Raw genomic sequence first — 25725 nt, forward strand, 5'->3', positions numbered from 1 at the left:
GGTATCTTAATCAGCTCGAGAATTCTCTTTAGTGACCCCCGGAGCGTCAAAGGCTGAGCTATCCCCGCGTGCCCAGCGGCGCCTTTTGTGGTGATCACAAAACAAAGATGCAACCAAGCGTGCTGCCCCTGAGGATTTATTTGAAATTGCAATGTAATAAATAAAATCAATGCCATATTATACTCGAGGGCTAAATGATAGCGGTAGTTAAAAATAACAATTTGAGATCCTGAGGGATTAAGGAAGAAGATGCTTCTTCCGAAGACTTTTTGCCAGCAATCTCTTTTGGGTTCTTTTGTCCAGCTCTTCAGTGATGTGGCCACCTGAGGGGTTGGAAATATTTTCTCGGTGAGGCAATCCTCCAATTGATTCACTCTTTTCCCATTTTGTACTCCCAGATCTGCCTGAGTGCAGCCTGTGTGTATGAACAGGTGGGTCCATATCCACAGCTCTGTTCCTGGCAGAGTTGGTCTCTGCACTGCAGCTGCTTCTCCGTCCTGCTGGAGACTCTTCCCTGGATATCCTGGATCCATCTCCTACACCGAGACATTTGATGGAGCCCTATTGGGACAAACTATGTCACTCTATGCATCCTCTTTTACGGCAGTGCTGGTTTCTAACTGTCCTGTTTAGAATGACAAAAGTTTATCTGTTGCTTTTGTAGTAGAATCAATTTCTAGGAAAAATGCCAAGCTGCAAAACCCAGTAAACACTGAAACACTGTGGAACTGCAGAGGTATTTCCCAAAAGCCCATATTTTCTGTAACATTAGGGTTCTTTCATACTCAGGGACATGACCTACAGAGTTTCTGGTGTCCCCAGTTGAGGTTACTTTTATAAACTACCTGAAATGGAAGCTGACACGGCCGGTGGGGTGTGAGAGGTGGGCTCTGGGGCCAGCTTTGGTAGGGCTGATGGCAGGCAGGTGTCAGAGCAGGGCCCAGGGACTGTCCCCAGACCTGGCTCTGCAGGCCCTCAGAGTTCCTGGCAGCACCCAGGAGGAGAGGACAGCCCAGGAGGAAAAGTGCAGATCTTTGAATTGTCTGTGGATAATTGAATTCACTTCTCTGTGGCCTGAGCGTGAGGCAGCAGCATGGATGAGTCCTGTTCTCTGACACTCTCAGGTTCAATCCTGTGCAAGTTGAACTTCAGGTTCTGATTTATAAAACCAAGAAATGAGGTAGAGGAGGCACAAACACAGCCAGCAGCAAGGAGGAAAACATTGGGGTATCACCAAATCTGTGTTCAGCGCCTCTTGGCACCCAGTCCTTCCAGGAGGGATGTGCTTTCCAAAAGTATTTTGGCTGCACAAGGACAGCACTGGAGCATTGAAATCCTTTAATTTGTTTTTCAGGCCAGTTACTTGTCAGAATTGATTGAGGGTTCCCAAGAAACATTTCAGACAACTGGTCTAGGTGGGACTGGGGGTCGTTGAGGTCCTGAGGAAGCTGCAGGAAGCTGGGTTTGGACTGGCTGCCTGAAGGGTAGAGAACACATTATGTTTACTGTTTCATAGCTTGAGACACCTGACATTCCTAAACTGGTTCTTTACCATTTCTAAACAGTTTCCAGCATTTACACCTAACTTCCTCTCCCTTGCTTCATTTACCTGTGTTTATGCCAACATTTTTCCTTCAAGCCTTTAATCTACTGCAGCTCATGATGCTGCATGAAAAATCCCCTTAAGCAGGACACAAGACATCAATAACTTCACTTACAGCAACATAAATGTGGGAAAGATGAAGTGAAGAAGGCTTTAAATACTACAAACCTTGTACCAGGAAAATGCAATATGGTAAAAATATTGCGACTCGATGCGGCAGGCTGGAAAAAACATTGCAGAAAATCAGGTTAGCAGAAAACACAAAGTGTAGATAATTATTCAGTATTAAACTAACATCATTTTAGAACTGGTTCTTTTTTGCTGGGACTTTCTTCATTTTCTCTTGCAACATTTTGTTTTGATATTTTTTATTCAGTTTTATCAGAACTAGACCCACAGCCTGGCTAAGCAGCATCTCCAGTGTTTGGCCTAAGAAATAATACAGGTGGTTTCAATGTATCAAAAAGTCACAAAATCATGATGGACTGACTGTGTTGGAGAAAAAGCACTGTGCAGTTTGGATTACCCAACATGAAATAATCCAAGTCTGCATCCATTTTACCTGATTATTTCCCGTTTCATGACTTGCTCTGTTGCCTTGCTTTGGTTCCTGCCCACTGTTATTCCTGAAACAGAAAGCACATCATCAGGAAATCCTTCAGGGATGTAGCATCTTCCAAGGACAAAGCTACAGCTCAGAGGTCTGGATTCTGCTCTGAGTCCATCCTTTTCTGGACTTGAGAAGCAATTTCAATATCCTCTGCCCCTGCATCTATACAATATAATTATCAACAAAAATTAGGAAAGTGCAATGGATGGGGGAAAAAATGCTTGAGAACAGACAACTGGAGTGTCTGGACTGCACTTCCAAGGAGCAGGGGATGGAGCTGTTAAATTCTCCAGTCCTGTTTTTAGCAGGGCAGTCTGATATTTTAGGAGGTGTGGAATTTTTTGTGTAGATAAAGCATCCACGTGCCTCGCTGCACTGACGTGGAGCACACTCTCATGTTGGAATTGCACCTGTAGGAAGGGAAATACCTGTGCTGTCCTCTGCTTTTCCTGCAAAGTTTTCTCCTTATTGCATCACGTTTAAACACTGCTACTGCAGTGAGGATGGCTACAGGCAGCACAAGGAAGAAGAAAATCAGGAGCCCATCCCGAAGTGATGTATCTAGGGTAAAAGAATTGAAATAATGGAATTTAAAACATTAAAGATTTTTTTTTTTGTTTTAAGAAGTACAGCCTTCAAATTGTTGTAGAATCAAATTAATAATTTCACTGAAATTTATGACATGTTACAATCACAAAAGTAGGATTTGGCCTTATGGTATTACAAGTTCTCTCTGCCTTACTCACCCTATGTATATACAAATTTTTCCTTTTCCATAATTTTTTTCTATAATTCTAAAGCAGACAAACTCATTTTGTATTTGCTTACCACAACTTCTCTGCATGTTTGCTTCACCTTCCTAAACTTTTAATAAATACAAAACATGTTTTCCCTTTCCCAAAGCACAAATTTAGTAAAATTCAGTAAATTTCCACAGAAAGTAACACAGATTTTCCCCAGAAAGCTATGGGTTATGAACTTAGACAAATCTTAGACAATCTCTTAGACAAAGATTTTGTGTGTAAAGGCCAGCAAAAGCTACTTCAATATCAAATAATAATTTTTGTTCAAGTTAGTCTGTGATTTGTGTCTCAGGCAATAGAAAAACAGTTAAAAGAAGCTGTTCTTAGTATTTTCTCAGTCCCTGGGGCAGATTGAGGGCCAGTTTCAGTGTCCTACCTGTGTGAGCTGGACCACTGTCAACACTGCCACCGTAGCCAGACTGGTTACAGAATGGAGGGGCCCATCCCGGATTGCAGTGGCAATTCCCGTTGTTGTTACACACCTACAGCCCAAACAAGAGGGAGTCATGAGTCAGGCAGGAACAGTTCCCATTGTTGTCACACCCCTACAGCCCAAACACAGGGATTAGTCAAACAACACCTCCCTGAGAGTGGCCACGCAAACCTTTGGTATGGATTTAGGGTTTCAGGCATGGAATTGCATGTGGAAACAAGAAATACTGCATAGTAATGCACAGAAATACATGAAATATTAACTAGGAATAAGCTTTGCCCCTCCATAAAACCCCAAAGCACTGAGGGATTCTGGTGCTCCCTGGTAATTCTCTCTACGTTAACATTTGTGTTATTTGCCTGCAATAAATCCCAGTCCAGAAACCTTCTTAGTTTTACAACCTTTGGACCCCATTTTGATTTTTCAGAGAGACATACATAAATCAGGAATTACCAGACTGTCATCCTCAAAGGAATATTTTCCTTTTACAATTCACCAGCTCAGTAATATTAAAAAAATTCCTTTGGGAAATTCAGACAAAATACCTCTCAGTGTTAGTGCTAAGGGGTTTGCAGTGTTCTGGCAACAGGTAAAATAAGTGGATTTAACTTTTAATACAGATCAGGAAAAAGCAAAGCCACCTGCTTGGTTACTGCTTAAATCCAGGGAATTTGCACTGTCTAGAAACAGAGCACAAAGCACCATCTACTCACCCCATTATTATTACACTTCTGCTTTACATCACAGCTATAGCCCAGATATCTTGCATCAACACATTCAAAACCTACACAGGCCTGGAAAAAGAGATTAGTGTCTTGAAAACACAAAACTTTAAAAAATCCCATCCTTTTATAAATATAAGTGTAAATACAGTAAGTGTAAATATAAGTGTATATGTTTACAAGTCTGCAGCTTTCACTTACATGTTAAGAAAAAGGACTGATAAAACATTCAGAATGCCAGAATTTTATAACTTTGTTTGTCTCAGGTTTGGTTAACTCTGTGGATGCACTTTGATGGAGTAATTTGGATGACTGAAAATGTAGCACCCCAGCTTTTGATGTATGTTTGTATGTTTTATGTTTTGTTTGTATGTATTGAACTCCAAAGATTTTTATTGTGTTATGGAATATGAACAAAAGAGCCAGGTAATGTTTTTGGAAGTTCAGAACTTTCCACCTGGAATATATTCTGCCATGCTGCTGTGATTCCTCTTACCTTGTTCTCTCCACAGGCTGTCCCATCATGAACTTGAGCAGGATCAGGGATATCTGATCCTAAGTCAAAGTCAGAGGACCAGCATAAAACCCCGGATGCGTTATTGACAACACTCCAGGCTGGAAGGTTTTGAAGGCTGACAGATGTGCACTGGAGCTTCCCACACAGACTGTGCCTGTATGGAATGAAGGACACTCAGAGACAAGGTGAACAGCATCAGTGCAAATCCATTCCAGCTTTTTAGCTTGCATTTAAAAAAAATATTCTTTTAAATCTCTCATTTTAAGGCTTTGTAACAAATATATATTTTTTTACATTGAAGATTTTAGGGTTAGCTTTGATTTGGTGGTGACTTACTGGACAGGGCATTTCTTGTACACTCCACCTTTCATTCCACAGTTTCCAAACCTATCTCCTTTAATATTTGCTTTTTCAAAGCATATATCAGGTGCTTTTCGTGCCCCTGTACAAAAAAAATACTGAATCTCAGTAAGGTGTCTGAAAAATACCAGGAAGAAAAATTGAAAATGTCTATCAGGAGCCTACAAATTAAATGTTAACCATACCTTTCCCATAGATAGATTCACACTGTGAATCAAAGCTCTGGCACACCCCGTAGTAGCAATAAGCCTTGCTGTTGCTGCATGGGTGACCATTCATGATGTAAACATCATCTGGGCAGTAGGCAGTGCTTCCATTGCAGTACTCAGGGAGATCACAGACATCTTGTTTTGCTCTGCACTCTGCTCCTGCCACTCTGAACTAGCACCAGAGAGGGAGAACGCTTTTAATATTGCAACAGAGGAAGGGCTAGAGTGAAACAAAGACAGCTGGGAACGTTTAGTGATTTTAAGGAAGACAAATTCTCTTCTTACATACTCTCTTACCATTGAATGTCATTAGAAAATATGTCAAGAGGAGCAGGATGGCTCTTTTCAAACATTAAAAAATCTCAGTGAATAGTAGCAATTTAGTTTAATAAAGCACTGCCTACCTTGCAGTTTTTGCAGCACAGTCCTTGGGCACATTGTGAGCCAGGTGTGAGTTTGCAGGTTGCAGCATCACAGCAGGGGTTGGAACATTCCTGAGAACATTGAAAGCGGACACCTTTATTTATTTATGTATTTATTTATTTATTTGTATATTAAAATTATGTATATATATAAAATACATAAATATATATATATATATATATTATTGTGGTAGTTTGGCACCACACAACCTCCACAATGATACATATTTTATATATTTATATATTTTTATATTAATTATAATATATAATAATATAATATATAACAATTATTATTTAATATAATAGATAAAATATAATATATAATATATATAATATAGAATGTAGAATATAGAATATAGAATATAGAATATAACATATCTAATATTATATATAATATATAATATAATTTGTATTGATTACATTATATTATATATTTTATATGTTATTATTTAATCTTTATATTTATTTTTATTTATTCCTAGCCAGGAAAGTCCTCATCAGTCCACATGGATGAACAAGCCAAACTTTAAATAATTATATGTGTCAGATTATCACATTCTCCTTCTTTAAAAAGAACCAGCAGACCCTGTTGCTGTGTTTTATTTGTACAAGTCAGCAGAAAACACCTATTTTGATGTGTTGTGGCACAGGGATGCCAACAGAACCAGGATTTGCTGGCAGCATTTTGATTTGCTGATGCTTTTTTTGAGACACTTTTACCTTCTGAAGAATGAGAATTACCTTCTGTCCATCCTGTTATTTTGTCATTTTGTATAGGCAAAGTTGAAGGGTTACAGTTAAAAAACCTGTACAGTCTCTGTCATGGAACAGAAATATCCACAATGCTAAAACCAGCACAAAACCCAGTGGTGTTCCCACACACTCTGCTCTGAATTTCACTTCTTTCTCAGCAGTGCCTCAATGTTCTGTGAAGTCCAATAGCCCTTAACTGAGTCCACATCAAAATCAAAGCATGATTTTAAACTTCTACTAAAATTTGTAATTCTTGCAAAAATACAAAATTACAAGGAAAACTCCTCAGATAATAATGCATTTAGGCCATTATATCATTAGAATAATGATAAAATATAATAATGATAAAATATAATAATGATATAATATCATATTCAACAAGTATCCAGCTCAATTTCATGCATTACCTGTGGTTTGCCACAGTCACATTCTTCATTGTTATCAACCACATTATTACCACAGACAGGTTCTTTGTACACATTACTCGTTTTGGGAGGATTTCTAAGGCAGTTTCCCCCTCCATTCAGAATAAAGGCCTCAAAATCATCAGCGCTACAGGTGCTGAAATTCCTGGATCCACTGGAAAGGATAATATTTTATTATTATAAATATTTTGCTTAGAGGAGAATATATAACTCCATCTCTTAAAATACTGTTGTTCCATAATAAATATTGTACTTCATAATGCTAGGAGAGCATGAAACAGTTAATTTTTTATTTTACTTTGCATTAAAGTGAAGTACTAGAAGTTTAAAATACTATAGTAGTAATATATTATTAATTAAATCATTCCTATTATAATAGGAATGCTTTTAGAAGCCACAGACCATCAGATTATCTATTCTGGTGTCCTGTATGAAATGGGCATTAGAAATTCTATACTGAGTCTCAATATGTTTGATTAAAAAATATTCTCAGGAAAACATTCATCTTAACTTGGAGTTCCTAGGAAATGAGGAATGCACCATCCTAGAGTAGTTTTGTCCACTGTTCAGTTACCCTGATTTATTAATACAGCTGGGGATAAATAAAATATTATGATCTTTTTCTCTTAAGGGGAAGCCAAAGAAAAAATGAACTGAAGGAAATATAAACCAATAAGTTGGGTTTTTTTTAATTATCTGTTAAACAATTTGTTGCATATTTGCACAAACCCAAATGTAAAGCATTCTCAAGAGGTTGAAAAAAACTCAGCAACACACTATTATTAAAAAAAAAAAATAATTAAGTCCAAATAGGACTTACTAGGGATGTTACAAATAAAGAAAGATTGGGTCAGAAAACAGATAAAATTTCCTATAAATTAAAATTATGTCAAATCCTAAGTCAGTGAATCCACATCTGTGATTACATTTTTCAAACAACTCCCCATCCACTAAAGTTCTCCTAGATTCACAGGAGTTTCACAGCTTGCAAGGCATAGTGACTGCAAACAAAATAAATTATTAAAGTAAATTAACTGAAAATCGTACTTATCTGTGCTGTGCATGATATAGGATGCAGGACACCTCTTATCATCATGTTTCATCCCAAGATTGTGCCCCAGTTCATGTGCAACTACTGTGGCGTGACGTAACATTTTGTTATGATTCAGCTAATAAAGAGAATCGAGTTCAAAAAAGTGAAACTAAAGAAAATACTGATTTACTCTCACCACAAAGCTCTCAGGACTGGGAAGGCAGAATACCAAATTATATTGTAAGGTGAAAGCAGCAAGGACTGACAATTTGTCACTTTATTTTCAGGTAGGGCCAGATTCTGCCACTCCTTCCCTGTGGATCATATCCTGGATAATAAATTGGCAGCTGCTCTGGATCACCCCTGCAGGTTTTATTCTGTGTAATTCTATTCTACTCTAACACTGTTAGACACTGATTTCAAAGGAATCTTCAACAACAAATGTACTGTGAAAGAACAGAATCTGCTTCTGAGATTGTCCACAATGTTGTGGCATCCATACTTTAAGGACAGGAACCTCTGGAGTTACTGGTTCTGCCCCAAAGATGGAGAAAAAGATAGTTTTGTACTAATTATTTAAAAATTTTTGCCTGTTTACAGCCCTATTGTGAGGAATTCTAGACACTCAAGACTACAGTGCATTATGTTCACTTTCTATTTATTTAAAGAGTAAAAAAACCCACCATTATTTTGTAGCTGCATTCCCATCCCAAAACCTCTGTGGTTATGAACTTTAATGGTATAAGGATGCAATATTGAGTTTGATGAATCAAAAAAAATGACCAAAAGAATTCGCTGAAGATTAAATGAGCAAAGTGGGCTGGAATTTGACAAAGAAATTGGGAAGTACTTAAAAAAAAAAAGGTGTAAAATATACCCAAGTCCTTACAAAAGAAACCCCATGAATGAAATCAGCCAACTCCAAGACCAGGGTGATTTGACCAAGTAGGTGAAGGACCAATTTCTTCCACAGCCAAATTCTGATTGGGTATATAATCAGTATTGGATATAATCAGTACTTACAGTGCTGATTGATCCTCCCTGGACATGTGAGCACACAGTACCCACAAAAGCCATTCCAATGGATCCACTGAAAGAGCTTCTCCCTCTGCAACAAAAACAGTTTGGAGGTGGTGGTAAAGATGTGTTGAAAGTTCATGATTTCTACTAAAAGACACTGACGAGTTGGAAAGAAATATTGCAAGGCAAAATTTGGTCTTCCTGAAGTCAAGAAGGAATTTATCACCACAGCAGGGTTTCATTCTAATTAATAATGAATATCTGAATAAGAGCTTGAAAATAATGATCAATCACCTAAATCTGCTGTGTCAGTGCACTCAATTACAGAATGGCTAAGGTTGGAAGGGACCTCTGGAGGTCACCCTGTCCCTGGAGTTGATGAACTCTTAAGAATCCATTACAATTTTTTGTCATTTTTCCAGGTTAAACCATTTTGGAAGTGCAGAGAATTTTACTCTAGGTATATTTTAATTAATATACAAGCCCCAACTCATACACATTAACACTGGCAGCATGGGTGGTTTTCCCACCAAATGCAAACTTACATTATGAGGTGACCAACATCATTTCTTGAGCGCTTCAGAAGATCTTTCTGTCTCCAAGAAACAAACCTACTCAGCACATCTCCAGCTGAACCATCCATTACAGGTATGTGGTTGGCATCTGTCCAAATCTCTAATCCAACCAAAACAATCTGGATGTTTAATGCTCTATACATCTGAAAAAAAAATTATAATTAATGTCCCTCAACTGTTCTGATGGAATTCTGAAAGATGACTTCATTACTATTGAGTAAACAATAAGCTGAACATAGTGATCAAGTCATAATTTCAGTTTCTTCAAAACTCAATACGTGATATTTGTAATTATAAATGAAATATAAAATATTTATAAATTGTAAACTGAAGAAAAAATATTTAGAATATAAAATGAAGTATAACTGAAAACAATCTACTTTATGAAAGTACCTAAGCATATATTTTGGAAAGAAAGCTGCTCTTCTGAACACTATAATAAAATAGAAACTACTGAATCCAGGCAATTTATCTGACCTACCCCATCAACATAATTAATCAGCTCCACTGTTTCCTTTTGCACTGCAGCAGGATCAGAATTCTTCATCAAAAACTGTAAAATACCATAACAATGTCAGAGGAGAAAAATTAGCAAAACAATAAAATGTATTTAGTATTGGATGATATAATTACCCTGTTGTGATCCACAACCACAAATAATTCTACATAACTTTTCTGGGGCAGGACAGCTCGCTTCTCCTGCAAATGAGAAAGCACAGGAAGTTAAGATAACGAGTTTGCAATGTTGCATTTTGTAATGTGGCCTCAATTTGTGTTAGATTACCACAGAAACCTCTCTGTGCCAGTAATTCACACCAGGTCAGACACTGGGATGCACGAGCTGAAAGGCAGCTTGTGCATTTCATGTCCTACCCACGGCTGTCCTGGGCAGCCTCTGCTCTTCCACTACAGGGTTGCTTCAAGCTACGTGACATCCCCATTGTGCTGATCTTCTGTTCCAGGATTTCCTCAGCAGGGCTCCCACCAGCTCGGTGTCCAGAAAATGAAGGCCACAAGGAAATGTCCTGCCAGGTCAATCCCAGCTGCAGTGATGCTGTGCCAGAGCAGGAGCCCTGCAGATGCCTTGGACTGCAGCTCAAGGGAGAAACAGAAATGTATTTACCCTGAGGAGCCTGTCTCTGCTGGAGGTGCTGTTTGATGAAAATGTGTATTTCACAGACTGCTTCTCATGCTCCAGGCTGCCATTCAGCACCCCACAGTGGAAGGGGATACCCTGCACATCTTCCAGTTCATAAAGCACATGTTCAAATGTGCTGGATGTGTTGAGGGGCTCCATTCCGTACCATCTGCCTCCAATGTAGAGAATTCCCCTAACAATCATAATAGAATGAAACATTATTTCATCATTTTTCCCTCGTGGTTATGACTAGATGAATGAATAACAGCTGGATGCTTAGACATTATGTTGAAGTAAATTATTTTAAATTATATTAATACGGGGGTAAGTTCAAGTGCCCAATAAAAGACAAACCAGAATTTATTTAAAATACTCAACAAGTGTGGATTTACTGAATTTAGACAAGAAAGTAAAAACAGAAAATGAAGCCAAATTGTTAGTAAATGAGTCTGGATTGTGAGTACAGAGCTGATGCAAAGGGTCCCTTTCAGCCCTTATCTCTATTCATTTAAAGGACTGCCAGGATATGTCCTGATTTACTGTTAGTGACATCTCTCTGTGAAACTTCACCTGAGAGGTACATGGGTGAATTTTATCCCATTTGTGATTTTATTGTATTTGAAACACAAAATATCAGTTCCAATTTGAACAAAATCATTTTCATGGAAATGGTTTGTCTTCTGAAATGTGTCCATTCATAAGACAAAGCTGTTGCAGGAGTGTTTTAAGTTCAACAAAAGCTTCATCAAGGTAAGATATTTTTTCTACAAAAGTGTCTCTGGTCACGACATTCACATCAAGTACAAGAAGCCCAGGTTCTGCCTATATTTATTAGTTTCTCTCATATTTTTCTCATATCTTTTTTTTCTGTGAAAGAATTTTGGAAAGGGGAAAAAAAAGCAGGAGTTAAGGAAAACTATAAAACCTATAATGAGTTTCAGCTTCATCAAAAGGTGAAATATAAAATAAAAACAGGAAGAGGAAATACCTAAGGCCATCACATGTGCTAAGAGCAAGTGTGGAGTCAGCAATTCCTTCAACAGTGCCATGATAATAACAGTGTGTCTGAAATGCAACAAACCCACATGATTAGTGACACAACAAGGTGCTTGCCTTCAACTGCAAACTTATTTTCTAACTAACCATATTATTTGCATGACATCAGGGCTGGCTGTTAGAAATTTACAGAGCTCCCTGCTTGGAAAGTAATCCTGATCTTCTTGGAGGAGAATATCCCTTGACATGAGTACAGCCAGCTTTTTAGTTTAACCCATCACCATCTTTTATAAAAGTATTTTAATCTACATTGCTCATCCTGTTCTTAGAGTCCACTCAAAGGCTGCTCTGAGATCTTTCAATTAAATCTCACTGAGCTCACGTGCAGTTTAGAGCTGAAATTAAATTTAGAAGTATTTCTAAGGCTTGTTTGATACCAGATTTAAAACTACAGAGCTTTGATGCTACCATTGCACCTTAAACTGCATATTATACAAAGGTGGCTCAAATTCAAGTTTGGCATAACCTCCTGGCAAATCCTTTCCCACCTTGGGGAACAGGGGAGCTGCATCTCACAAACAGCCCAGTCCCTCATGCACCTCATGTTTAGATCACTGGTAACTGTTAAACAGAAATGCTCCACTTAGAAAACTCACAAAAATCTTATTCCCAGCAAATATATTTTTTCTTGGCTTCTCTGGTTTTTCAGAGAAAATTCTGACACAAAGGCTAAGTTTATTTATTATGCACAATACCTCATTTTTGGATGGTGTTGCCTGCAGTTTCCCATTTTCCCCATATGTGTACAGCTTAAAGTTGTCACTGAGAAGTTTTCTGGAAACAAAAACAAACTACTGCTCATTTAATGATCTAGAAACAAGAAACAAGTCAAGAGTCCTGGTAAGTGCTACATTCTGTTAGCAGCACACTCAATGCCAAATTATTATTAAAATCCAAGCACATGAAACAAAATACTTTAAAATGAGCTGGAAAATATTTGGAAAATATTTTGGAAAATATTTTTAACTTATTTGGAAAATAAGTTATTTTGAAACTTACTGTTATTTGTTTTAACTAAAATATCCATAGAGAGGAATCTAAGCAGACTCAGTTGCATAAAGACCTGGCCTATTACAGGCTCAGGAATGAGGAACAAGAGAAACAGAAAAATTTCTTCAAATTCAACACAGCTAAAACTCCTCTGCCCTGCTAATAAAAAACTAATGTTGAACTGAATTCTAATTTTCCATAAGGATTTTCTGAAATGTTCTATCTTGCACTGCTAATAAAAAACCAATCAAAGTAAATTTCTTCACAGCTAGAAAAACCTATCCCCTTCTATTTGCAAGGTATTACCATAACAGAGACGCTATATTTAACATTATTTAATAGAGTTGTTCTGTAGTTGCTACAATCTGCCATTTAAATGGTTTCTTCTGAATTTTTTCAGTATAAAAATGCTTGTCTGTATGCAACTAACCCCCTGAAACAAGACAATTCCTTAGAACACTTTATCACATACTTATTTTTCTTCAGCTTTAGGAGGTATGTTCCATTTCTGGTTTTAACTGAGTAAGAAAGATTGTCATCTGAATGCTCCTGAAAACAGAACAAAAGATGTCACTTAATTAGGTGATTTTTCTATTCGGTTTTGTTAATTCCAAGTTTTGCTTGACATGAAAGGCCCAACTACTGTGCATGTTTTAAGTAAAAAAAACACAGATTCCTAACCCTCTTCCTTTCATATTTCAAACTCTCAGCAGCAAACTGAACATGCTTTCCTAGGTAAAGTTTAAATTCAATGAATCTATATTTTCATTTAAACAGGAGGGCACAGCCCATGAGTGCACTCTTTGCTAAGTACCACATCATATCTGTGACACTCCTTGTGTAAATCAGATAAATGACTCCCAGTCTTTTATCCCCTAATTGGTTTGCACAAAGATGACTAATGCTGTTTCATTAACAGTTACTTCAGTAAATTAACTCTTTATCTGGCACAAAGGTGAGTTACCTCAGAACTGAAGAATTAAGGCTCAGCTTTCTTTTTTACCTGATCTTTTAACCTGTGCCCCTCTGTGGGACCATTTTTATCCTTTGGGTGCTACATGGCTGAAATCCTCTGGTTATTATCCAAAGACCAGAACATGGACAGCATGGATGTTAGCTCAAGTTCAACATCTAATCCGACTCAGAAGAAATTAAAATATTCTGTTTTACAAGGTCATTAACAGGATTAGAAGTTTGGAAGGCACTCAGAGTACAATCACAGAGTTTGTGGGAAAAAAATTACTTAAAACTAGTTGAAAAGACTAAGAATCAGAAGAGAGAGTGTGAGGCATATTTCATTACTAAAATCTATATATACCATCCACTGTAGGTGTGTGTAATGTAGGATAATGTTTTGAAAACCAGCAACAATCAGAAGAAAAGAAAATTAGATAGAATAACAAACCTCATGAGAAAATGGGGGATGTTTCTCTCTGCCTGGTAGACTTCGAGGAATGATTATTTCTAATGTAGAAAGTCTGGACTTGTGTTCAGAGGATACAGCTGAAAATAAAGTTTGAAATTGGTAAATAATCAGAAAGGATAGGGCATTATGTTGGCACCTCCACAGTGGTGATAGACAAAAGCCTCCTCTGATCCAGCCAGAAACTGAGAAATACTTTAGGAATGATCAAACAGACTTTAAAACAAGTTACTTCATATTAAAGCTGGGGTCTCTTCTGGAGCACACAAATTAAAACTACCAAAGCATTGAAATAAAATCTTAATTCTCTCATATTCTGGATTATTAACTTTGTGACTTTGTCACTTTTTCTTCCATGACTGACACTTTTAACCCCATGTACCACAGAAAACTGGTGCAACTGGCCTTCTCCTTTCTCCATTGTCCTGAATAAAGAATACTTTCAGTTCTCCTCTGGATGCAATTTGTCCTCCTCCTATGTGGAAGAAAACTGTGGCTCACCAGGCTGCCTCCTGCCATTGCCTAATCTTGCATTTTGTTTGTTTTAGCAACAGTCAGATCTTTGCAAAAGGTTTGTAGCCTTTTACATGATATCAGAATTATCTCCAGAACAACATGCTAATGCAGGAAGCTAAAGATAAGAAGCCTGCCAAGTATCTGGTTTCAGGTAAATGGTTTTAGAAAGACAAAAACAATCTCCAGTGACTTTTTAAAAAATTGTGTGGAGTTGAATTAATCTACCTTTTTCTCATCTGCTCATCTACTGCTTTGATCAACAGAGACACAACCATTGCTTTTAAACAGAATCAACAATAACATGAGTTTTAACAATGGAAGTGGTTCCTTCCTTATTAAATTGTTCTTTTATAAAGAAACAAAGAGATTTCTTCACATTTGTAGTAGCACAAAGTCACCCTCAGCCTCCCACATTCCTGTGTAATTAATTTATAATTGCAAAAAAAGTCACACAACCAGCCATTCAAAGTGAGGAGGGTTCTCCAGTGTAATGATGATCTCTACCTGTTAGATAGCATCAGGATTTTTAAAAGCTAGGTGCACGTAGGATATGTTTAACAGTACAGGCTGCAATTGCAATCAAAATATGGAAGCTTAGCAAACCAGTATGAAAAGAATATCAGTGCTTGATATTGTGATTTTGCTCTTAATCTTCAATAATTTCATCTAAATCACAAAATCCATTCTCTTCCGTGAGTCAAGTGTATATTGAACTAACCATGGAGATGTTCTTTTAACAATTCAAACTTTGACACCTGAAAGCAGGAAACCATCTTTTATGCATGTCATAAAAATACCACTTTCTAAGAAATATTTCAGGTGTTAAATCTAAAATGTGAAGCCAAATCATAAATTGAGATAAGTTAATGAAAAATTACAATGAAATCGTAGGAATTTCCCTCACATTAATGAAGAAGAAATGTTTTTCTACAGTCTCTACTATTGATGAGAGTGACAGCAACTGCAGTTGTCACAACCAGTGTCCTGCACAGAAAATTATGTATTTATATACCTACAACATCCAGGTGGGAAAAAAAAACCCACAAAGAACTCAACTATGAAAAGTTTCAAGCTGTAACCTTCCCCAAGATTCTCTCAATGAGCAGGGCTGCACAGGGAGAGCTGTGCATCATTACAATCAGGGTCCAAGCTGACTTGGAGAAACTTTCTAAATATGTAAAAAAAGAAAGCTTACCTTTTATCCAGAAAGGGTTTCCAGTAAATATTAGTCCAAAAGTGAAGAAAAATAGGCTGTGCATTAACATGACTTCCCAGAGAAACTACTCCAGCATCCGAGCTGGCTCTGGCTGCTCTGCAGGGAACCAGAAGAACGAGAACCGTCTGCTCCCAAGGTAAACAACAGAAAAAGCTCTCCAATACTGCATCTCTGCTGAGGAAATGGGAAGTAAAATTTAATCCACTAGGCTTGTGAGAAAACTGGTCAGACAGCCTAATGCAAATAAAAAGCAGCACATTCTTAAATGCTGATTGGAGAAAGAGCGTGTCCTGTGTCGGGGTCAAACTGGTTTGTTCTAAAGGACTTTCATCTCATGGTGAGATCATAAGAGATTAGAAATATAAAATATTGCTACTGAAAAATACAGTGTTTAGGATGTTTATCCTGGCTACTGCCAGCTCAATAAAAAACTAGAGTGAATCAATTAATTCTTCAAAATTTCAGATTTGTCTTCCATTTTTTCATCTTTATTTTAAAATATAATGCATATGAACATATGAAACACATGAAAATCCCCAAAACAGAGGCTCTACCCAGTCCCTTCTATCTTAAATACAATTATCCTCACCAAAAGTCCATAATTTTGTGCAGATCATCGTTCTTCCAGGATGAGAGTAATCTTCCACACAACCACGTTGTCACCAAAAGCAGAAAATAAACGCTGCTAAAACTGGATGAGTTTGCAATGCATTTCAGAAGTATCAAGCGTATTTAGAAACACAAAAATGAGACTGAAACAACACACTCAAACATTTACATTAATTAATTTTAATTAATTCCTTGATTAAAGGAGTGAAAATTCAGTTTTCCTTTGCTGGTAAGTCCAATAAAACAACGCCTTAAGTGACAGAAAGCAGAATGCTGGCTGTATTTGCAGTATTATTTGTCAAAGCCCGTTCAGGTCCATTTCCCGAGAGTCACAGATGGAAAACACCCTGAACATTCCTGCACTGAGCACTGGGTGGAAGCAGAACTTGATCCCCTCATTCCCCGGGTGTGTGTCTGCCACAGCCTCAGGAGCAGCATTCCCCAACTCCTGAAGGTGAGATCCTACTGAAAATTAAATGAACCCCATCTTTTATTTATGGCCTCTTTTATTCATAGCCTCTCTCCTGTGCCATGCACTATCAGGACACAACTCGGGAGAACCCCGCTGCTCCAGGTTTTGACATAATAGCAAGTTTCACAGAATCCAAGAATCATTTCAGTTGGAGAAGCCCTTTGAGATGTTGAGTCCAACAGGGGAGCCTGTTCAGTGCTGGATCCCCACACTGTGGGGGAAGAACCTTCTAAACTCTACCCTAGACCCTGGTACAGCTTCTGCGCCAGTCTATTCTCCCAAGCAAGCAGTGACAGGACAAGAAGACATCCTCCTAAGCTGCACCACACGTTCAGGGTGAATATTACGAGGAATTTCTTATCGGGAGTGATTAAACATTGGAATGGGCTGCCCAGGGAGGTGGGGGAGTCAGAGGTGTTTAAGGAACGACTGGACGTAGCGCTCGGTGCCAAGGTACGGTTTGCACGGCGCTGTTGGGTCATGTATTGGACTACTATTGTAATCTAAGAAGTGTTTTCCACACTTAACTCCGGGTCTCTGCGTCCTCCGCCACCTCCGCCTCTGGGTGTCTCTCCCCGGGCTCTGGGTGTCTCTCCCCGGGCTCTGGATACCACTCCCCCGGCTCTGGGTGTCTCTCCCCGGGCTCTGGGTACCGTTCCCCGGGCTCTGGGTACCACTCCCCCGGCTCTGAGTATCTCTGTCCGGGCTCTGGGTGCCACTCCCCAGGCTCTGGGAGTCGCTCCCCGGGCTCTGGGTGTCTCTCCCCGGGCTCTGGGAGTCGCTCCCCGGGCTCTGGGAGTCTCTCCCCGGGCTCTGGGTGTCTCTCCCCGGGCTCTGGGAGTCTCTCCCCGGGCTCTGGGAGTCGCTCCCCGGGCTCTGGGAGTCTCTCCCCGGGCTCTGAGTATCTCTCCCCGGGCTCTGGGAGTCTCTCCCCGGGCTCTGAGTATCTCTCCCCGGGCTCTGAGTATCTCTCCCCGGGCTCTGGGAGTCTCTCCCCAGGCCATGGGCGCCTCTGCCGCCCCCGGCTCTCCCTCGGGCTGTTCCCGCCGCTGCTCAGGGCGCACGCGCGGGGCCCTGGCGCAGGCGCGTCCCGGCCGCGGCGGCCGCTGAGGGTCTGGTGGTGCCGCTCCCCTGGCCGGGTGTCCCCGCCGGGCGCTCCCCGCGGCTCCGCCATGTCCAGCGGCTGCGCGGCGGCGGAGGAGGAGGCGGAGGAGGAAGGAGGCCGAGAACCGCGCTGTGTGTCGGCGCGGTGCTCCTGGCCCTGCGCGCCGCCGGGCGGCCTGGCCCGGGCGCTGTGCCTGCGGCGGGGTGCGGGGGACGGCGAGCCCGGGTGAGGGCGGCGGGCGGCGAGAGGGAACGCCGGGCCGGGCTGGGCTGGGCTGGGCGGGAGCGGGGCTAGAAGGACAACGCGTGTCGCTTCCCCCCTACAGCAGCGAGGCCGTGGTGGCGGAGCGGCGGGCGGGAGGCGAGGAGCCCTGCGAGCTGCGGCTGCAGTGCCGGCCCGGCGCAGAGATGGTGTCCGTGGGGATCGTGAGCCAGGCCCGGAACATGGAGGTGTACGTGGGCGAGGAGTACTGCGGCACCGGCCGGGGACAGAGCCGCGGCACCCGCCCGGGCCCGGGGTGAGTGGTGGGCACGGGCCGGGCTGGGGCCCGCACACGCTCGGGCAGCCTTGTGCTCTGTGTGTGCTCTGTGTGTGCTCTGTGTGTGCTCTGTGTGTGCTCTGTGTGTGCTCTGTGTGTGCTCTGTGTGTGTGCTCTGTGTGTGCTCTGTGTGTGCTCTGTGTGTGCTCTGTGTGTGCTCTGTGTGTGCTCTCTGTGTGCTCTCTGTGTGCTCTGTGTGTGCTCTGTGTGTGCTCTGTGAGTGCTCTGTGTGTGCTCTGTGTGTGCTCTGTGAGTGCTCTGTGAGTGCTCTGTGTGTGCTCTGTGTGTGCTCTGTGTGTGCTCTGTGTGTGCTCTGTGTGTGCTCTGTGAGTGCTCTGTGAGTGCTCTGTGTGTGCTCTGTGTGTGCTCTGTGAGTGCTCTGTGAGTGCTCTGTGTGTGCTCTGTGTGTGCTCTGTGAGTGCTCTGTGTGTGCTCTGTGTGTGCTCTCTGTGTGCTCTCTGTGTGTGCTCTGTGAGGTGCTCCTGTGGTTAGAGACCTGAGGTCCGTAACAAGGCTGAGGGAATTGAGGTTGTTCAGCCTGGTGTAGAGGAGGCGCCTGGGGAGACCCTGGAGCCGTTTCCATTGCCTAAAAGGGTTTTGAGAGAGCTTGAGAGGGACTTTGGACAAGGGCTGGGAGAGATAGGACTGGGGGGAATGGCTTCTCACTGACAGAGGGCAGGGTTAGGTGGGATTAGGAAGAAATTCCTCACTGTGAGGGTGGGAAGGCTCTGGCACAGGTTGCCAGAGAAGCTGAGGCTGCCCTTGGATCCCTGGAAGTGTCCAAGGCCAAGTTGGACGGGGTTTGGAGCAGCCTGGGACAGTGGAAGGTGTCCCTGCCCATGGCAGGGGGTGGGTGACTTTTAAGGTTCCTTCCAACCCAATGCGTTCTTGGGTTCTATGAAAGATCTGTTGTCTCTTTGTTAAGTAGTCATCTCACACTTCAAAGCACAAGAGAGAAGATTTGAAAAAGATAGTTTTATTTTCACTTTCAATACTTCCTTCCATGCTTTGCCGGGGGAAATAAAGCAATATTTCTGTTTTGTTTTGAAGTCATTACATGGCACATCTGCTGCTTAATTAGCTAAACAGAAACCAGTCGACTCAGAGCCCCAGGGAGGATGTGTGAATAATGTACTGAACCTCAAAAACTTCTCTAGTGCACAGTGCATGCACACATACAAGTAATTTTTTACATAAATATTTGATAAGATACATTACAAGTTGCATATAAGCATTAAAACTGCTCTTAGAAAATAAAATCTGCTAAAAACAAGAAACCGAAACTGCCGTTGGAAACCATAAATCTGCATTAGAAATGTGTTCCAGTCAGTCTTGTTTCTTATCTAAATATGTACCAATATAGTGTATGTCTACAACAAAAAAGAAATTCTTTGTATATTGATGTCACAGCTTATTTATTTTATTTTTCTAGTGAAACTGATGAGGCTACTTTATACCATAAGTACCTTAAGTTTGAATGCCCTGCACCCTCCTGTAGAATTAAGGTAAGGAGCTGAACAGCATTGCTTTATTGTTCTTTTACCCTTTTAATCATTTAATCGACTAAATTGCATTGCTCTTAGTAAAATTATTGGTTTTATACACTTCATCTGTTCACATAATTACGTAAAAATCTGTTGGCTGGTACTTTGTCTTGGCAGAGTGCTCCTTTTAAAATGGTATCTCAGTTTTCTTTCCATGAAGACTTTATATAATATAGATAATTTAGTCTTACAGAAAAGAAACATAAACCAGATGAACTGCAGATCTGTGATTAGAACTGTCAGCTCCAGGGTTAAATAAACTTGAGAGAATCATGTGGCCACAACTCTTAAAGGCTTAGAAAAATCTTTATTTATCTTTGGGGCACTCAGGTACTGTTCCAGTCAGAATTTTATGGGAAATAATAACAAGGAGAAATTGGCTTAATTTCCCTGGAAAAAGAGTTCAGCATGGCTTTTCCCAAGACTCTAAGAACAATGCATTGTCCCCTATGTACAAAGAAAACACAAATTGTTTCTTTCCCTAACCAAAGTATTTTTTTTCCTTCTTGCGATAGCTGCTCTCCTTTGGTGAGAAACACAGAGTACTCATCAGTAAAATAATTCTAGAAGTGAAAGCAGTGTCTGCAAAACTAGCAACTGATTTTCCTTCACTAGGATCAAGCATAGATCTAGACAGAGTGCAAAGTATAATGGAATCCATGGGATCCAAGTTGTCTCCAGGTGCTCAGCAGCTCATGGACATGGTCCGGTGTCAGCAGAAAGTAAGCCACTTTTCCACAAACACAAACTGGCACTTTACCAGTTAAGAATGTTCTAAAAAGATGTTTGGGGTTTTTTTAATCTGCACTTTCTGCCATTTTCATCCTGATTTACCTGTTGCCACTCGAATGAGTGCAGATTGTGTACTCCAGGACTAATTATTATTGTTGTTGTTGTTATTATTATTGTTATTATTATTATTTGCATTATTATTTGCATTATTATTTGCATTGTTATAATTTTAAGCTTCACTGCCACCCTGCTCTCCTTTTACCTGTTTCCACTGTCAGTGCTTGACAAGGATGGTGGGCATTTTCTCTAGAATATTTGGGGTGTAGATAGATGGGTTGGTTTGTCTCTTTAATGGTCATTATAACCATGTCACCTTCAACTAAAAGGAACGTGCTCTCAGAGAAAATTTGCTTTAGATCCAAATCCTGCAAGGTGGGCTGTATCAACAGATTCCTGAATCCATCTGATGTTAATCATTCAGTTTTGGGGACACAGCATCGTAAAAATGAAGTCAGTAAAGTTCTTTTCTTACTTAGACACTGACAACATAATTAACACTTCATACTTACAAGGAATGTAGTTCAAAGCTACTTTTCGAATCTTTACTAGTAGAATGCTGGGTTATAAAGTATCCATGGTTACTGCTGTCTAATTTCCAGTCTATTTGAATACTCAAATGGGTTTTTCTCCCCATCAGAACAGTTTCCCTCTTGGAGACAAACTCAGCTGGATCTTGGGGAACAATTCCAACTTTGGGCGTGACCGTGTAATAGATGGATTGCGCAGTGCAGCTCTTCAGTTACCACGGAGTCCATCAGCCACTGAACCTTTGCCTGTTAAAAATCATTTAACAAGTGAAGCCATGTATAAAGATCTAAAAATAACTCGTGATCTGAACTCAGAGGTACCTGAAAGAGGGAATACTTTGGATTCTGAAAGACTTCCTACCCAGCAAAATGCAGTTGACCTCAGGAATGATTTGAAAGTTGGGGGATCTTTGCAGGTGCAGCAACAAGCAGGTGAAACCCCAAATGTGGCCAGCCCACAGGTGCTTCTTCCTTTTCTTCAAAACTTGTGCACTCAGGTGAATCACCTTCGGCTCAAGGATGGAGAGAGGCACCTCGGGAAGAGTGCAGTGGCTAAAGAGGAAGGTGTTCAGAGTGCTGGGTGAGTTAAATCTGGTCAATCTCTCAACAGTGTTGACTGCTCATTGACAAGTTTAAACAAAATGCATAATATAAGCATTTTCTTCTCATTAGCAGCACTAGTGAGTCTTAGACTATGTGGTTTTAAAGGCTGTGTGGTGATGAGCATTACAATTTTTCAGATGAGCTGCTTGAATGTAGGAATTTTTCAGAAGAAAGCACATCATTTGTTGTTACTGAACTGTTTAATTTAAAAAGGATGTTTCTTCATACACATTTAGCTTGTCTTTCTCATCTACTCTCTTTTCATTATGATAACTTCTAGCCCTAAATTCCTACATCATCCCTTTTTCACACAATGTGACACAATCTTTCTGCTGTACTTGGTGTGTATCATCCCATTGATTTTCCTGTTCCTCCTCACTTGTTGGCATTTACAGTGCAGGTGTCACAGTTACACAGTTTGGTACCTCATGAACAATACTGGAACTCATGAGATGTAGGAATCAGGATTTAATGGAGACTGAATATCTCAGCTCCAGTATTTTTAAAGAATGCAGATGTAAACCCAGAAAGTTGTGTAGTTTGGATAACTTTTGAATAATTTTTGGTGACAAGGACAGTCTGCCGTGCTGACAGAATACAAATGTGTATATTGTTGACTTGTGTGGATTTTGTTTTATGTAACTAAGCTCTCTAATGCATAATTGAGCCTTTGAAAAAACAAGGTTGAAAGAAGATGATTATATACAATAGCACTTTTATGAAAAAAGAGATTTAGTGTGTGGCAGGGAGGGTATTTTTCTTGTGCTAAAAACCTAATGTCTTCCACAGTTCATTGCCTAATCAATGAAATTTTACATTTAAAAGATGTTCAGGTGCCCAGATCTCTGTATTGCCCCTTGTCATTAAGAAATAGGTTATTCTTATTCTTATATTTGCTCTTCTTACAGAGTGGAACAGCAGCCTATTTGCTCCTATTTGGAAAAGATCATTTCGAAAAACCTGGATCTGATGGAGAAGAAACTAATGGACTATATTGACTGCCAAATCCAGGCTCTTCAGACACACATAGACAATAAAATGTTTCTCTTGATGGACTTGGTTCAGAACTCAAAGCCAAACAAAATCTCCCAAGCACACTATGATTCTAATGAGGGGTTTTCTAATGGAGAGAGGTAGAGGGATTCAGAAGCAGGGTTTCAATGTGAATGAACACTTTAAGAGTAATTACACTTTACAAAGCTTAGTATTTATGCAGTTAAAGCTATAAAGAACCTCAGTGTTGTTAACTTGCATTTTGTTACTGTAATTCTATCCACTGTTGTACACACTTGCTAGTTTTATGAAAGATCTTAAGAACATGTGCTTTTTCCTAAATATGAGAGTTTTGTATGCCCTTTGTGGCTTATTTATTTAAAGAACATTGCTAGAAGCTGTATGAACAGTTCCCCAGTTCCAGTTTGAATAATGGAGTACTCTAAATAAACTGAGTTACTGCTTATCTTTTTACCTACATGTAATCAATTCACTTTTTTGGGTTGTATTAATTTTCGTTGTGAAATGTATTATCAGTATTACAGAATGTAGTTTGTTTGTGCTTTTGTTGAAGATACTTATTGTTCCAGCTCTGAGAGGAAGGTTGGATTGTCATTTCCTGATTTGAGCAGTTTAAGGAGCTGTCTTTAGAGAGCTGGGGAAACCTGAACTCAGCCTGGGTTCTTTGGAGGCTTTGTTGGCTGTACAGGCACCTGAATTAGGAATCCAGGCTCCTTAAGAGATACCCTAAAACAAGCCTCTGATACCTTTTTCCTTCCTAAACTACCCAAGTGTGCAGGAACAAGTGAAATGAATGCTTACTCAGCACTCTTTGTCCAGGTTTCATTATCCTAAGAAGTGCAAGTACTTCATTGATGGTTCCTCTCAAGTGGATGTTGTTCTCAGACTGGATGTGCTGGGGTAGCTCCAGAAGACCAGAGGAGTTTTCCTTACCGCATCACACTTCTTTTAACCTGTTGGGGTCAGTTTTGCTGTCGTTTGGGGAGGTAGGAATGTGACTCCAAATCCCTCTTCTGTGGAAGGCTGAGTTTCAAATTCCATTCTGTTTGTTGCTCTTCTGTTTGTTGCTCTGCTGGATTCTGGGGTGCACCATTTAAATTGGAGGGTGTAGGGACTTCATAGTAAACCCCTCAGCTGGGTGCACAAGCATTTTTGGCAGAAGCTATTGTTGGGGAAGCAGGTGTTGACTCAAAAGCAGCATAAGCATGTACGAGCCAGTGTCCTTATTTACTCTGCCTGATATTTTCTCCTCCAGGAAAACTCATATTTTTTGAAGACTGTCAGATCCTGATGGTAGTAAACCCACAGAAGTAGATTTGGAAGAGAGGATAATCTACTTTGAAAAGACTTCTTGCAGTTGTCCCTGATCTTAAGTCCTACCAGTTTTGGTTTTTTTTAAAGACAAAAGGATCTTGTACTTCATATAGAGATTAAAACCACTACTGCCGGAGTGTAGAAGTTGTATTGTTGCAGGTTTGGTGTTTTTTCAGTTTCCACTTCAGTGAGGGATTCTGTGTAGGGAGAAAAATTAAGTGTTTAAAGTTTAGAATAGTATATGATTTAACTGGGAATTAAATAAACTTTTTTTCAGATATTTTCATTTGACATGACCCACACAGTGCAAATCCCAAATATGTAGTACTGAAGAGTTGTAAGAATTGATAATAAAACAATCCTGCAGAACATCATGCTGTTCAGTTCTTTGGTATTGCTGCAGCCAGGTTTCTGCCAAGCAGTGCTGTCACCATGAGAGAGATTTGAGACATTTGATAAAGCAAAGCTGGGCAAAAAAAGGCAACTTGGAGTTCTGGTGGTTTTCTATCTGCTCCTCAGTAAAACTCATTCTGTTCTATAATACCTTGTGTGTTCTGTTTGCACTTGAATCCTTTTCACATTACAGATGTGTCCACTTCCACATGTATGGATGCAAAATCTTTCACTATTCAAATAAATGGGAACATACCTAAAATGTTGCTAGAGTTTAGAAAGTTTAATAATTTTAAAGAATTGTTCTAAGTACTATTATGAGCAAGATTAATTCCAAATATTACCTAGATGTGATACCTGAAAGCAAGTGTCCCAATTGCTTTTCTCAGGTGGAGCTTTGGGCTCCATTAAAGTGAGAGCAACAAGCACAGTGGGAGTAGCAATTCAAGCTTTTAAAAACAGCTTTTCCGTATTTTGTAGTTTCTATTTGGTCTCTGTACCTGACCACTGTAGATCAGACTGCAAATGGCACCAAAGCTGAGCTGTCTTACAAACATCTCTACAGCTCTAATTTAAAGGCTTGGTTTCTGCTCCCAGGACTTTATAGAGACACCACTGTAAATAAATAAAGACATTTTATTCCTGTTCTGGCCAGTGCATGCAGTGGGAGGATTCAACCTGGCCTAGAGTGAGTCAGCTGTGTTTATTATCTGGAGTACCAACACTAAAACTGAGTGAAGCACATGCATACATACATTTATTTCTTATTTTTCCCTCTTACCTGAGTGCTCAGCAGTCCTGAGATGTCTTTTCAAGCAGATGGGACCCAGTCCAATGTTGGTTTTCTATGTGTATGGAGAGATGGCTCTTTCCTGCCGGGAGATGCAGCCTGGAGAATGGATTTGGGTGTGTTGGTGGGTGAGAAACTCAGCATGAGCCAAAAGTGTGCATGTGCAGCCGTGAAAATGAGCGGGTGTGGGCTGCCTCAAA

At 40.1% G+C, this 25725-nt stretch overlaps 2 protein-coding genes across 6 annotated transcripts; one reads left to right on the forward strand and one right to left on the reverse strand.

Annotated features, from left to right (window-relative positions):
• Window positions 1-120: 120 nt before the first annotated feature.
• LOC111931384 (disintegrin and metalloproteinase domain-containing protein 9-like) lies at window positions 121-17973 on the reverse strand. Of its 4 annotated transcripts, XM_086901189.1 has the most exons (24): window positions 17823-17937; window positions 17459-17760; window positions 15804-15918; window positions 14075-14172; window positions 13142-13218; window positions 12375-12453; window positions 11612-11688; window positions 10609-10816; window positions 10119-10184; window positions 9967-10038; window positions 9456-9628; window positions 8914-8998; window positions 7905-8026; window positions 6840-7011; window positions 5662-5751; window positions 5234-5429; window positions 5025-5130; window positions 4668-4842; window positions 4163-4243; window positions 3393-3498; window positions 2642-2774; window positions 2166-2229; window positions 1772-1824; window positions 121-1477 (listed from the first exon to the last, which is right to left on the reverse strand). In XM_086901189.1, exons 3-24 carry the CDS (start codon window positions 15871-15873, stop codon window positions 1399-1401), a joined length of 2382 nt encoding a protein of 793 aa, XP_086757315.1. In that variant the 5' UTR covers window positions 15874-15918; window positions 17459-17760; window positions 17823-17937; the 3' UTR covers window positions 121-1398. The 4 variants fall into 4 exon arrangements, with proteins under 4 accessions (XP_086757315.1, XP_023785755.2, XP_023785756.2 ...); XM_023929987.2 differs by having other exon boundaries at window positions 15804-15998; window positions 16414-17973; XM_023929988.2 differs by having other exon boundaries at window positions 15804-15995; window positions 16414-17971.
• C8H10orf88 (chromosome 8 C10orf88 homolog) lies at window positions 17328-24713 on the forward strand. Of its 2 annotated transcripts, none has more exons than XM_086901192.1 (6): window positions 17328-17533; window positions 18336-18527; window positions 19981-20053; window positions 20608-20814; window positions 21522-21991; window positions 22923-24713. In XM_086901192.1, exons 2-6 carry the CDS (start codon window positions 18418-18420, stop codon window positions 23149-23151), a joined length of 1089 nt encoding a protein of 362 aa, XP_086757318.1. In that variant the 5' UTR covers window positions 17328-17533; window positions 18336-18417; the 3' UTR covers window positions 23152-24713. The 2 variants fall into 2 exon arrangements, with proteins under 2 accessions (XP_086757318.1, XP_086757317.1); XM_086901191.1 differs by lacking the exon at window positions 17328-17533 and adding an exon at window positions 18010-18235.
• Window positions 24714-25725: the final 1012 nt, after the last annotated feature.

Source organism: Cyanistes caeruleus, chromosome 8 (assembly GCF_971803275.1).
Source record: "Cyanistes caeruleus chromosome 8, bCyaCae1.hap1.1, whole genome shotgun sequence".
Lineage (NCBI taxonomy): Eukaryota > Metazoa > Chordata > Aves > Passeriformes > Paridae > Cyanistes > Cyanistes caeruleus.